At 42.4% G+C, this 15000-nt stretch overlaps 1 protein-coding gene across 1 annotated transcript in view; it reads left to right on the top strand.

Annotated features, from left to right (window-relative positions):
- SPTAN1 (spectrin alpha, non-erythrocytic 1) overlaps positions 1-15000 on the top strand; it is a 228963-nt gene that overhangs the window by 68769 nt on the left and 145194 nt on the right. The window contains exons 17-22 of the mRNA XM_083723192.1: positions 738-919; positions 4330-4573; positions 5974-6096; positions 9518-9735; positions 10938-11041; positions 13881-13935. Of these exons, the coding sequence (XP_083579318.1) occupies positions 738-919; positions 4330-4573; positions 5974-6096; positions 9518-9735; positions 10938-11041; positions 13881-13935 (926 nt within the window). The remainder of the gene's footprint in view (positions 1-737; positions 920-4329; positions 4574-5973; positions 6097-9517; positions 9736-10937; positions 11042-13880; positions 13936-15000) is intronic.

Here is a 15000-nt window from a genome sequence, read left to right as displayed (position 1 = left end):
CTATACTACTACTACTACTACTACTGCTGCTGCTTTTTTATTATTGCTATTACAATTATTACATTATTATTATTATTATTACTACCACCACCATTACGATAATGACTATACTACTACTACTTTTGTTATTATTGCTTTTACAATTATTACATTATTACTACTACCACCACCATTACTGTTATGACTATACTACTACTACTACTACTTTTATTACTACTACTACTACTTCTACTGTAATTATTGCTATTACTACTACTACTACTATTACTACTACTACTACTTCTACTACTTTCATTATTAATATTATTACTACTACTTTTATTATTATTGCTATTACAATTATTACATTATTACTACTACCACCACCATTACTGTTATGACTATACTACTACTACTACTACTACTACTATTACTACTACTGCTGCTGCTGCTTTTTTATTATTGCTATTATAATTATTACATTATTATTATTATTACTACTACCACCACCATTACGATTATGACTATACTACTACTACTACTATTACTACTACTACTACTTTCATTATTATTATTACTACCACCACCGTTACTATTATGACTATACTACTACTACTACTACTACTTTTATTATTATTAATACTACTACTGTAATTATTGCTATTATTATTATTATTATTATTATTATTATTATTATTATTATTACTACTACTACTACTATTACTACTAAGTACTGTCTCCCTCTCCCCGCGCCCCAGGGGTCAAGCTGCGCGAAGCCAACCAGCAGCAACAGTTCAACCGCAATGTGGAGGACATTGAGTTGTGGCTCTACGAGGTCGAAGGTCACCTGGCCTCGGACGATTACGGGAAGGACCTGACCAACGTCCAGAACCTCCAGAAGAAACACGCCCTCCTGGAGGCCGACGTGGCCGCCCACCAGGTGCCGTTTATTAATAATAATAATAATAATAATAATAATAATAATAATAATAATAATAATAACAATAATTATTATTATTATTATTATTATTATTATTATTATTATTATTATTATTTTATTATTTTATTCTTATGTTATCATTATTATTATTATTATTATTATCTTATTATTCTTATGTTATTCTTATCATTATCGTATTTATTATTATTATTATTATTATTATTATTATTATTATTATTATTATCACAATTATTATACATGGCCGCCCTCCATGTATTATAATAATAATAATACTAATAATAATAATAATAATAATGAATATAATAATGACATAAGAATAAAATATTATTATTATTATTATTATTATTATTATTATACATGGAGGGCGGCCTTGAATAATAATTGTGATAATAATAATAATAATAATAATAATAATAATAATTATTATATTCATTATTATTATTATTATTATTATTATTATTATTATTATATTACTATTATTCTTATTCTTATTCTTCTTATACGTGGCCGCCCACCAGGTGCCATTTATTAATATTAATTAATAATAATAAATAAATAAAATTATTATTATTATTATTATATTATTATTATTATTATTATTATTATTATTATGTCATTCTTATATTATTATCATATTATCATTATATTATGTTATTGTTGTTGTTATTATTATTATTATTATTATAGTACTATTATACTTATTCTTATTACTATTATTATTATTAGGGCGCCCCCTCCCCTCCTTAGGGGTTGGGGCTCTCGGGGCGCCGCCTCTCCTCCTTAGGGGTCAGGGGCTCTCGGGGCGCCCCCTCTCCTCCTTAGGCGTCAGGGGCTCTCAGCTCCCCCCTCCTTAGGGGTCAGGCTCTCTTGGGACGCCCCCTCTCCTCCTTAGGGGTCAGGGGCTCTCGGGGCACCCCCTCTTCCTTAGGGGTCAGGGACTTTCGGGGTGCCCCCTCTCCTCCTTAGGCGTCAGGGGCTCTCAGCTCCCCCCTCCTTAGGGGTCAGGCTCTCTTGGGACGCCCCCTCTCCTCCTTAGGGGTCAGGGGCTCTCGGGGCACCCCCTCCCCTCCTTAGGGGTCGGGGCTCTCGGGGCGCCGCCTCTCCTCCTTAGGGGTCAGGGGCTCTCGGGGCGCCCCCTCTCCTCCTTAGGCGTCAGGGGCTCTCAGCTCCCCCCTCCTTAGGGGTCAGGCTCTCTTGGGACGCCCCCTCTCCTCCTTAGGGGTCAGGGGCTCTCGGGGCACCCCCTCTCTTCCTTAGGGGTCAGGGACTTTCGGGGTGCCCCCTCTCCTCCTTAGGGGTCAGGGGCACTTGGGGCGCCCCCTTCCCTCCTTAGGGGTCAGGGGCTCTCGGGGCGCCCCCTCTCCTTAGGGGTCAGGGGCTCTCAGCTCCCCCCTCCCCAGCTTAGGGGTCAGAGAGCTTAGAGAGCCCCTGACCCCTAAGGAGGAGAGGGGGCGCCCCCCACAGGCTTTCCCTACCCCACCGCCCCTTTTCTCCCCTCCTCGGGGTCTATGGGTCTCCTCCATGGGTCAGGGGCTCTCGGGGCGCCCCCTCTCCTCCTTAGGCGTCAGGGGCTCTCAGCTCCCCCCTCCTTAGGGGTCAGGCTCTCTTGGGACGCCCCCTCTCCTCCTTAGGGGTCAGGGGCTCTCGGGGCACCCCCTCTCTTCCTTAGGGGTCAGGGACTTTCGGGGTGCCCCCTCTCCTCCTTAGGGGTCAGGGGCACTTGGGGCGCCCCCTTCCCTCCTTAGGGGTCAGGGGCTCTCGGGGCACCCCCTCTCCTTAGGGGTCAGGGGCTCTCAGCTCCCCCCTCCCCAGCTTAGGGGTCAGAGAGCTTAGAGAGCCCCTGACCCCTAAGGAGGAGAGGGGGCGCCCCCCACAGGCTTTCCCTACCCCACCGCCCCTTTTCTCCCCTCCTCGGGGTCTATGGGTCTCCTCCATGGGTCAGGGGCTCTCGGGGCGCCCCCTCTCCTTAGGGGTCAGGGGCTCTCAGCTCCCCCTCCCCTACTTAGGGGTCAGAGAGCTTAGAGTCCCTGACCCCTAAGGAGGACAGGGGGCGCCCCCACAGGCTTTTCCTACCCCACCGCCCCTTTTCTCCCCTCCTCGGGATCTATGGGTCTCCTCCGTGGGTCAGGGGCTCTCGGGGCGCCCCCTCTCCTCCTTAGGGGTCAGGGGCTCTCGGGGCGCCCCCTCTCCTCCTTAGGGGTCAGGGGCTCTCAGCTCCCCCTCCCCTGCTTAGGGGTCAGAGAGCTTAGAGAGCCCCTGACCCCTAAGGAGGAGAGGGGGCACCCCCCACAGGCTTTCCCTACCCCACCGCCCCTTTTCTCCCCCCCTCGGGGTCTATGGGTCTCCTCCGTGGGTCGCCGTCCGCAGCCGCCCCTCACGCACGACGCTCCCTTTCCAGGACCGGATCGACGGCATCGCCATCCAAGCCCGCCAGTTCCAGGAGGCTGGCCATTTTGACGCTGGAAACATCCGGAAGAAGCAGGGGGCGCGGTACGAGGCCCTGCGCGACCCCATGGCGGCCCGGAAGCAGAAGCTGGCTGCCTCCAGCAGCTCTTCCGGGACGTGGAGGACGAGGAGACCTGCTTCTTCCGGATGTTTCCGGCGTCAAAATGGCCGCCTCCTGGAAGTGGCGGGCTTGGATGGCGATGCTGTCGATCCGGTCCTGGAATGTAAATAATAGTAATAATAATAATAAGAAGAAGAAGAAGAAGAAGAAAAAAAGAAGAAGATAATAATTTTAAAATAATATTAAAATAATAAGAATAAAATAATAATAATAATGCATTATTTCTTTCTTGCGATTATTAATAGTTTATTATTATTATGCATTATTTTTATTCTTACGATGATTAATAGTTTGATGATTATTTATTATTTCTGTTCATTATTTTTATTCTTACGATGATTAATAGTTTGATGATTAATTATTTCTGTTCATTATTTTTATTCTTACAGTGATTAATAGTTTGATGATTATTTATTATTTCTGTTCATTATTTTTATTCTTACAGTGATTAATAGTTTGATGATTATTTATTATTTCTGTTCATTCTTTTTATTCTTACAATGATTAATAGTTTGATGATTATTTATTATTTCTGTTCATTATTTTTATTCTTACAGTGATTAATAGTTTGATGATTATTTATTATTTCTGTTCATTATTTTTATTCTTACAATGATTAATAGTTTGATGATTATTTATTATTTCTGTTCATTATTTTTATTCTTACAGTGATTAATAGTTTGATGATTATATATTATTTTTATATATCATTATATATCCTTTTTATGCAATATTTTTATTCTTACAGTGATTAATAGTTTGATGATATATTATTTTCATATATTATTATTTTTTTTTCTTATTATTTATTATTACATTCCAGGACCGGATCGACGGCATCGCCATCCAGGCCCGCCAGTTCCAGGAGGCCGGCCATTTTGACGCCGGAAACATCCGGAAGAAGCAGGAGGCCTTGGGGGCGCGGTACGAGGCCCTGCGCGACCCCATGGCGGCCCGGAAGCAGAAGCTGGCCGACTCGCTCCGCCTCCAGCAGCTCTTCCGGGACGTGGAGGACGAGGAGACCTGGATCCGGGAGAAGGAGCCCATCGCCGCCTCCACCAACCGAGGTCGGTGATTCCTTCATCATTAATTAATCAATTAATTAGTTAAGTAATTAATAAAAAATCATTCATTCATTGATTGCCACCTCCACCAACTGTCGGGGGCTGGACTCCTTTCCCGTTTCCTGTTGGGACCTGGACTCGTTTCCTGTCTGGGCCCAGGCTCCTTTCCCGTTGACTGTCTCGGCCTGGACTCCTTTTCCATTTCCTGTTGGGGCCTGGATACTTTCCCGTTTCCTGTCTGGGCTTGGGCTCCTTTGCCATTTCCTGTTGGGACCCGGACTTGTTTCCTGTCTGGGCCTGGGCTCCTTCCCCGTTTCCTGTCATGGCCCGAACTCCTTCCCTGTTTCCTGTCTCGGCCCGGGCTCCTTTCCTGTTTCCTGTCTGGGCCCGGGCTCCTTTCCCATTTCCTGTTGGGACCCGACTCGTTTCTTGTCTGGGTCTGGGCTCCTTCCCCGTTTCTTGTTGGGACCTGAACTCGTTTCCTGTCTGGGTCTGAGCTCCTTCCCCGTTTCCTGTCAGGGCCTGAACTCCTTTCCTGTTTCCTGTCTGGGCCTGGGCTCCTTCCCCGTTTCCTGTCATGGCCCGAACTCCTTCCCTGTTTCCTGTCTGGGCCCGGGCTCCTTTCCTGTTTCCTGTCTGGGCCCGGGCTCCTTTCCCATTTCCTGTTGGGACCCAGACTCGTTTCCTGTCTGGGCCTGGGCTGCTTTCCTGTTTCCTGTTGGGACCCGACTCGTTTCTTGTCTGGGTCTGGACTCCTTCCCCGTTTCCTGTTGGGACCTGAACTCGTTTCCTGTCTGGGTCTGAGCTCCTTCCCCGTTTCCTGTCAGGGCCTGAACTCCTTCCCTGTTTCCTGTCTGGGCCCGGGCTCCTTCCTGTTTCCTGTTGGGGCCTAGATTCCTTTCCCATTTCCTGTTGGGGCTTGGATTCCTTTCCCATTTCCTGTTGGGGCCAAGACTCGTTTCCTGTCTGGGCCTGGGCTCCTTTCCCGTTTCCTGGTGGGACCTGAACTCGTTTCCAGTCTGGGTCTGGGCTCCTTCCCCATTTCCTGTCAGGGCCCAAACTACTTACCTGTTTCCTGTCTGGGCCCAGATTCGCTGCCCATTTCCTGTTGCGCCCCGGAATCCTCCCCCATTTCCTGTCAAGGTCGGTGATTGGGCGAGGGTTTAATTGCGTTTAATTGGATTTGTTTTGTATTATATTTAAATTGTTTTGTATATAATGTAAATTTATGATCTATTCCACACCGATTGTTATTATTATCCCCTTGGCTGGGGAGGGCGGGGTATGAATAAAAATTATTATTGTTGTTGTTACTTTTATTACTTTATTATTATTATTATTATTATTATTATTATTATTATTATTATTATTATTATTATTAATATCCTCTTCCCCCCTTCCAGGCAAGGACCTCATTGGGGTCCAGAACCTTTTGAAGAAGCACCAAGCTTTGCAGGCGGAAATTGCCGGACACGAACCCCGGATCAAGGCTGTCACTCAAAAGGGGAACACCATGGTGGAGGAAGGTGGGTCCGAATGGGTCAGGTTAGGGGTCAGTGCTAGGGTTGGGGGTCAGTGCTAGGGTTGGGTTAGGAATTGGGTTAGGGGTCAGTGCTAGGGTTGGGTTAGGGGTCAGTGCTAGGGTTGGGTTAGGGTTGGGGTTGCGGTTGGGCGTCAGTGCTAGGGTTGGGTTAGGAATTGGGTTAGGGGTCAGTGCTAGGGTTGGGTTAGGGTTAGGGGTCAGTGCTAGGGGTGGGTTAGGAGTAGGGTTAGGGGTCAGGGCTAGGGTTGGGTTAGGGTTGGGTTAGGGGTCAGTGCTAGGGTTGGGTTAGGGTTGGGTTGGGTTGGGGTCAGTGCTAGGGTTGGGTTAGGGTTAGGAATAGGGTTAGGGTTAGGGTTGTGTTAGGGGTCAGTGCTAGGGTTGGGTTAGGGTTAGGGTTGGGTTAGGGGTCAGTTCTAGGGTTGGGTTAAGGTTAGGGGTCAGTGCTAGGGGTTGGTTAGGAGTAGGGTTAGGGGTCAGGGCTAGGGTTGGGTTAGGGGTCAGTGCTAGGGGTGGGTTAGGAGTAGGGTTAGGGGTCAGGGCTAGGGTTGGGTTAGGGTTGGATTAGGGTTAGGAATAGGGTTGGGGTTGGGTTAGGGTTAGGGTTGTGTTAGGGGTCAGGGCTAGGGTTGTGTTAGGGGTCAGTGCTAGGGTTGTGTTAGGGGTCAGTGCTAAGGTTGGGCTAGGGCTCAGCGCTAAGGTTGGGTTAGGTTAGGGGTCAGTGCTTGGGTTGGGTTAGGGCTAGGGTTCGGTTAGGGGTCTGCTAGGGTTGGGTTAGGGCTAGGAATAAGGTTAGGGGTCAGTGCTAGGGTTGGGTTAGGGTTAGCATTTGTGTTAGGGTTGGGTTAGGGGTCAGTGCTAGGGTTAGGGGTCAGTGGTAGGGTTGGGTCAGGGTTAGGGGTCAATTCTAGGGTTGGGTTAGGGTTAGGGGTTAGTGCTAAGGTTAGGGGTCAGTTCTAGGCTTGGGTCATGGTTAGGCGTCAATGCTAGGGTTGGTTAGGGGTCAATGCTGGTCTCAGTTCTGGGTTCAAATCCCCATCTCAATCCCTCCTCTCTTTTCCCCACCGCTTTCTCCCTTCCCCTTCAGTTCCTGTCCCCTCCCCTTCCTGTCTCCTTCACTTCCTGTCCCCTCCATTTCCTGTCCCCTTCACTTTCTGTCCCCCTCACTTCCTGTCCCCTTTCACTTCCTGTCTCCTCCACTTCCTATCCCCTTCACTTCCTGTCCCCTTCCCTTCCTGTCCCCCTCCCTTCCCTTTCACTTCCTGTCCCCTTCACTTCCAGTCCTCGCCCCTTCACTTCCTGTCCCTGCCCCTTCACTTCCTGTCCCCTTTCACTTCCTGTCCCCGCCCCTTCACTTCCTGTCTCCTTCACTTCCTGTCCCCTCCCCTTCCTGTCTCCTCCACTTCCTGTCCCCTTCACTTCCTGTCCCCGCCTCTCCCCCTTCCCTTCCTGACCCTGCCGCTTCCTGTCCCCTTCCCTTCCCCTTCACTTCCTGTCCCCTTCACTTCCTGTTATTAATTTATTTTAATCAATCAGTTATTAGTATTCATACTTTATATTATATTATATTATATTATATTATATTATATTATATTATATTATATTATTAATTATTATATTATATTATATTATATTATATTATATTATATTGTATTATTGATACTGAGAACTTTAGTATTTATTAATTGATTTTATTAGTAATATGATTCGTCTTTTATTACTACTTCCTGTCCCCTTTCACTTCCTGTCCCCGCCCCTTCACTTCCTGTCCCCTCCCCTTCCTGTCTCCTCCCTGTCCCCTTCCCTTCCTTTCCCCGCCCCTCCCCCTTCCCTTCCTGACCCCTTCACTTCCTGTTATTAATTTATTTTAATCAATCAGTTATTAGTATTCATACTTTATATTATATTATATTAATTATTATATTATATTATATTATATTATATTATATTATATTATATTATATTAATTATTATATTATATTATATTATATTATATTATATTATATTATTGATACTGAGAACTTTAGTATTTATTATTTGAATTTGTTGGTAACATGATTCGTCTTTTATTACTACTTCCTGTCCCCGCCCCTTCACTTCCTGTCCCCTTCCCTTCCTGTCCCCTTCCCTCCCTGACCCCTTCACTTCCTGTTATTAATTTATTTTAATCAATCAGTTATTAGTATTCATACATTATATTATATTATATTATATTATATTATATTATATTATATTATATTATATTATATTATATTATATTATATTATATTAATTATTGATACTGAGAACTTTAGTATTTATTAATTGATTTTGTTAGTAATATGATTCGTCTTTTATTACTACTTCCTGTCCCCTTTCACTTCCTGTCCCCGCTCCTTCACTTCCTGTCCCCTCCCCTTCCTGTCTCCTCCACTTCCTGTCCCCTTCCCTTCCTGTCCCTGCCCCTCCCCCTTTCCTTCCTGACCCCACTTCCTGTTATTAATTTATTTTAATCAATCAATCAGTTATTAGTATTCATACTTTATATTATATTATATTATATTATATTATATTATATTATATTATATTAATTATTGATACTGAGAACTTTAGTATTTATTAATTGATTTTGTTAGTAATATGATTCGTCTTTTATTACTACTTCCTGTCCCCTTTCACTTCCTGTCCCTGCCCCTTCACTTCCTGTCCCCTCCCCTTCCTGTCCCCTTCCCTTCCTGTCCCTGCCCCTCCCCCTTCCCTTCCTGACCCTGCCGCTTCCTGTCCCCTTCCCTTCCCCTTCACTTCCTGTTATTAATTTATTTTAATCAATCAGTTATTAGTATTCATACTTAATATTATTATATTACATTACATTACATTACATTACATTACATTATATTATATTATAATATATTATAATATATTATATTATTGATGCTGAGAACTTTAGTATTTATTATTTGAATTTGTTAGTAACATGATTCGTCTTTTATTACTACTTCACTTCCTGTCCCCTCCCCTTCCTGTCTCCTCCACTTCCTGTCCCCTTCCCTTCCTGTCCCCGCCCCTCCCCCTTCCCTTCCTGACCCTGCCGCTTCCTGTCCCCTTCCCTTCCCCTTCACTTCCTGTTATTAATTTATTTTAATCAATCAGTTATTAGTATTCATACTTAATATTATTATATTTTATCATATTTTATTATATTATATTTTATTAATTATTATATTATATATTAATTATAGTATATTAATTATTATATTATATTATATTATATTATATTATATTATATTATATTATATTATATTATATTATATTATATTATATTATATTATTGATGCTGAGAACTTTAGTATTTATTATTTGAATTTCTTAGTAACATGATTCGTCTTTTATTACTACTTCCTGTCCCCGCCCCTTCCTGTCCCCAGGCCACTTCGCCGCCGATGATGTCAGAGCCAAGCTCTCCGACTTGCACCAGAAGTGGGAATCTCTTAAAGGGAAAGCGTCCCAAAGGCGCCAGGATCTAGAAGATTCCCTGCAGGCCCAGCAATATTTCGCCGACGCTAACGAGGCCGAATCCTGGATGCGGGAAAAGGAGCCGATCGTTAGCAGCACCGATTATGGGAAAGATGAGGATTCGGCCGAGGTGGGTCCCCAAATTAATTAATCGTTAGTTAATTAATCGCTAATCGGTTCATTTGATTGGTTTCCTATTAATTAATCAATGGGAAAAGAGAGGATTTGGCGGAGGTGGGTCCCCAAATTAATTAATCGTTAATTAATCGTTCATCGGTTCATTTGATTGGTTTCCTATGAATTAATCAATGGGAAAAGAGAGGATTCGGCCGAGTTGGGTCTCCAGATTAATGAATCGTTAGTTAATTAATTAATCGTTAATCGGTTCATTGGATTGGTTTTCTATTAATGAATTAATGGGAAAAGAGAGGATTCGGCGGAGGTGGGTTGTTAATGGCTTAATTGGATTGGTTTTCTATTAATTAATTAACTAACAGGAAAAGAGTTTTCGAATCCGCTCTCCTTCCTTCCTTCCTTCCTTCCTTCCTTCCTTCCTTCCTTCCTTCCTTCCATTTCTCTCCTTCCTTCCTTATCTCTCTCCCTCTCTCTCTCTCCTTCCTTCCCCCCATCTCTCTCTCTCCCCTCCCTCTATCTCTCCTTCCTTCCTTCCTTCCTTCCTTCCTTCCTTCCTTCCTTCTCCGTCTCCCTCTCCTTCCTTCCTTCCTTCCCCTTCCTTCCTTCCTTCCTTCCTTCCTTCTCTCTCCATTTCTCCTTCCCTCCCTCTCCCTCTCTTTCTCTCTCTTTCCTTCCTTCCTTCCTTCCTTGCTTCCTCGTCTCTCTCCTTCCTTCCTTCCTTCCTTCCTTCCTTCCTTCCTTCCTTCTCTCTCTCCCTCTCCTTCCTTCCTTCCTTCCTTCCTTCCTTCCTTCCTTCCTTCCTTCTCTCTCTCTCTCCCTCTCTCTTTCTCTCTCTCTCCTTCCTTCCTTCCTTCCTTCCTTCCTTCCTTCCTTCTCTCTCCATCTCTCTCCCTTTCTCCTTCCTTCCCTCTCCCTCTCTTTCTCTCCTTCCTTCCTTCCTTCCTTCCTTCCTTCCTTCCTTCCTTCCTTCCTCCCTCGTCTCTCTCCTTCCTTCCTTCCTTCCTTCCCTCCCTCCTTCCTTCCTTCCTTCCTTCCTTCCTTCCTTCCTTCCTTCCTTCCTTCCTTCCCTCTCTCCCTCTCTCTTTCTCTCTCTCTCCTTCCTTCCTTCCTTCCTTCCTTCTCTCTGCTCAATTTGCAAATCCGGATCTGGCAATTGGAATTCTTCTCTTCCGTCATTTTTTCCTTCCTCTCTTTCAGGCGCTCCTCAAAAAGCACGAAGCGCTGATGTCGGATCTGAGCGCCTATGGAAGCAGCATTCAAGCGCTGCGGGAGCAAGCCCAGGCCTGCAGGGTAAGAATATAGTAGTAGTAGTAGTAGTAGTAGTAGTAACAATAATACTAGTAGTAGTAATACTAGTAGTAGTAATACTTACTACTACTAGTAGTAACGGCAGCAGCATTCAAGCGCTGCGGGAGCAAGCCCAGGCCTGCAGGGTAAGAATATATTAGTAGTAGTAGTAGTAACAATAGTAGTAGTATTGCTACTACTACTAGTAGTAACGGCAGCAGCATTCAAGCACTGCAGGAGCAAGCCCAGGCCTGCAGGGTAAGAATATATTCTTATTATTCTTATTATTCTTATTATTAGTAGTAGTAGTAACAACAACAATAGTAGTAGTAAGTATTACTACTACTACTAGTAACGGCAGCAGCATTCAAGCACTGCGGGAGCAAGCCCAGGCCTGCAGGGTAAGAATATAGTAGTAGTAGTAGTAGTAGTAGTAATAATAGTAGTAGTATTACTACTACTAGTAGTAGTAGTAACGGCAGTAGCATTCAAGCGCTGCGGGAGCAAGCCCAGGCCTGCAGGGTAAGAATATAGTAGTAGTAGTAGTAGTAACAATAGTAGTAGTAAGTATTACTACTACTACTAGTAACGGCAGCAGCATTCAAGCGCTGCGGGAGCAAGCCCAGGCCTGCAGGGTAAGAATATAGTAGTAGTAGCAGTAGTAGTAGTAGTAGTAGTAACAATAGTAGTAGTAAGTATTACTACTACTACTAGTAACGGCAGCAGCATTCAAGCACTGCGGGAGCAAGCCCAGGCCTGCAGGGTAAGAATATAGTAGTAGTAGTAGTAGTAGTAGTAACAATAGTAGTAGTAAGTATTACTACTACTACTAGTAACGGCAGCAGCATTCAAGCGCTGCGGGAGCAAGCCCAGGCCTGCAGGGTAAGAATATAGTAGTAGTAGTAGTAGTAGTAGTAGTAACAATAGTAGTAGTAAGTATTACTACTACTACTAGTAGTAACGGCAGCAGCATTCAAGCGCTGCGGGAGCAAGCCCAGGCCTGCAGGGTAAGAATATAGTAGTAGTAGTAGTAGTAGTAGTAACAATAGTAGTAGTAAGTATTACTACTACTACTAGTAACGGCAGCAGCATTCAAGCGCTGCGGGAGCAAGCCCAGGCCTGCAGGGTAAGAATATAGTAGTAGTAGTAGTAGTAGTAGTAGTAGTAGTAGTAGTAACAATAGTAGTAAGTATTACTACTACTAGTAGTAGTAACGGCAGCAGCATTCAAGCGCTGCGGGAGCAAGCCCAGGCCTGCAGGGTAAGAATATCTTATTAGTAGTAGTAGTAGTAGTAGTAGTAGTAGTAACAACAACAATAGTAGTAGTAGTATTATTACTAGTAGTAGTAGTAACGGCGGCAGCATTCAAGCGCTGCGGGAGCAAGCCCAGGCCTGCAGGGTAAGAATATATTCTTATTATTATTATTATTAGTAGTAGTAGTAGTAGTAACAACAACAATAGTAGTAGTAAGTATTACTGCTACTAGTAGTAGTAACGGCAGCAGCATTCAAGCGCTGCGGGAGCAAGTCCAGGCCTGCAGGGTAAGAATATATTCGTAGTAGTAGTAGTAGTAGTAGTAGTAACAATAGTAGTAGTAAGTATTACTACTACTACTAGTAGTAACGGCAGTAGCATTCAAGCGCTGCGGGAGCAAGCCCAGGCCTGCAGGGTAAGAATATAGTAGTAGTAGTAGTAGTAGTAGTAGTAACAATAGTAGTAGTAAGTATTACTACTACTAGTAGTAACGGCAGCAGCATTCAAGCGCTGCGGGAGCAAGCCCAGGCCTGCAGGGTAAGAATATAGTAGTAGTAGTAGTAGTAGTAGTAGTAACAATAGTAGTAGTATTGCTACTACTAGTAGTAGTAACGGCAGCAGCATTCAAGCGCTGCAGGAGCAAGCCCAGGCCTGCAGGGTAAGAATATATTCTTATTCTTATTCTTATTAGTAGTAATAGTAGTAGTAACAATAGTAGTAGTAAGTATTATTACTACTACTACTAGTAACGGCAGCAGCATTCAAGCACTGCGGGAGCAAGCCCAGGCCTGCAGGGTAAGAATATAGTAGTAGTAGTAGTAGTAGTAGTAACAATAGTAGTAGTATTGCTACTACTACTAGTAGTAACGGCAGCAGCATTCAAGCGCTGCAGGAGCAAGCCCAGGCCTGCAGGGTAAGAATATAGTAGTAGTAGTAGTAGTAGTAGTAACAATAGTAGTAGTATTACTACTAGTAGTAGTAGTAACGGCAGTAGCATTCAAGCGCTGCGGGAGCAAGCCCAGGCCTGCAGGGTAAGAATATAGTAGTAGTAGTAGTAGTAGTAGTAGTAACAATAGTAGTAGTAAGTATTACTACTACTAGTAGTAACGGCAGCAGCATTCAAGCGCTGCGGGAGCAAGTCCAGGCCTGCAGGGTAAGAATATATTAGTAGTAGTAGTAGTAGTAGTAACAATAGTAGTAGTAAGTATTACTACTACTACTACTACTAGTAGTAACGGCAGTAGCATTCAAGCGCTGCGGGAGCAAGTCCAGGCCTGCAGGGTAAGAATATATTAGTAGTAGTAGTAGTAGTAGTAACAATAGTAGTAGTAGTAAGTATTACTACTACTACTACTACTAGTAACGGCAGCAGCATTCAAGCGCTGCGGGAGCAAGCCCAGGCCTGCAGGGTAAGAATATAGTAGTAGTAGTAGTAGTAGTAGTAACAATAGTAGTAGTAAGTATTACTACTACTACTAGTAACGGCAGCAGCATTCAAGCGCTGCGGGAGCAAGCCCAGGCCTGCAGGGTAAGAATATAGTAGTAGTAGTAGTAGTAGTAGTAGTAACAATAGTAGTAGTAAGTATTACTACTACTAGTAGTAGTAACGGCAGTAGCATTCAAGCGCTGCGGGAGCAAGCCCAGGCCTGCAGGGTAAGAATATAGTAGTAGTAGTAGTAGTAGTAGTAACAATAGTAGTAGTAAGTATTACTACTACTACTAGTAGTAACGGCAGTAGCATTCAAGCGCTGCGGGAGCAAGCCTAGGCCTGCAGGGTAAGAATATAGTAGTAGTAGTAGCAGCAGTAGTAGTAGTAGTAGTAGTATATAATAATGTGTTATTATTTTTACTACTACTACTACTACTAATAATAATGTTAATGTATTATTATTTTTACTACTACTATTACTACTACTACTACTACTACTAATAATGTATTGTTATTTTTACTATTACTACTACTACTACTAATAATAATAATGTATTATTATTTTTACTACTACTACTACTACTAATAATAATAATGATAATGTATTATTATTTTTACTACTACTACTACTAATAATAATGTATTGTTATTTTTACTACTACTACTATTACTACTACTACTACTAATAATAATAATGTATTGTTATTTTTACTACTACTACTACTAATAATAATAATAATAATGATAATGTATTATTTTTACTACTACTACTACTAATAATAATAATGTATTATTATTTTTACTACTACTACTACTACTAATAATAATGTTAATGTATTATTATTTTTACTACTACTATTACTGCTGCTAATAATAATAATAATAATAATAATGTTAATGTATTATTATTTTTACTACTACTACTACTACTAATAATAATAATGTATTGTTATTTTTACTACTACTATTACTACTACTACTACTACTAATAATGTATTATTATTTTTACTACTACTACTACTACTAATAATAATAATGATAATGTATTATTTTTACTACTACTACTACTACTACTAATAATAATAATGTATTATTATTTTTACTACTACTACTACTACTAATAATAATAATGTTAATGCATTATTATTTTTACTACTACTATTACTGCTGCTAATAATAATAATAATAATAATAATAATAACATATTATTATTTTTACTACTACTACTACTACTAATAATAATAATGTATTGTTATTTTTACTACTACTACTATTACTACTACTACTAC

This window comes from Podarcis gaigeae (genome assembly GCF_964106915.1).
Source record: "Podarcis gaigeae genome assembly, chromosome: Z".
NCBI classification, from domain to species: Eukaryota; Metazoa; Chordata; class Lepidosauria; order Squamata; family Lacertidae; genus Podarcis; species Podarcis gaigeae.
The sequence above is the reverse complement of the archived record's forward strand: the minus strand, read 5'-3'. Positions and strand labels throughout refer to the sequence as shown.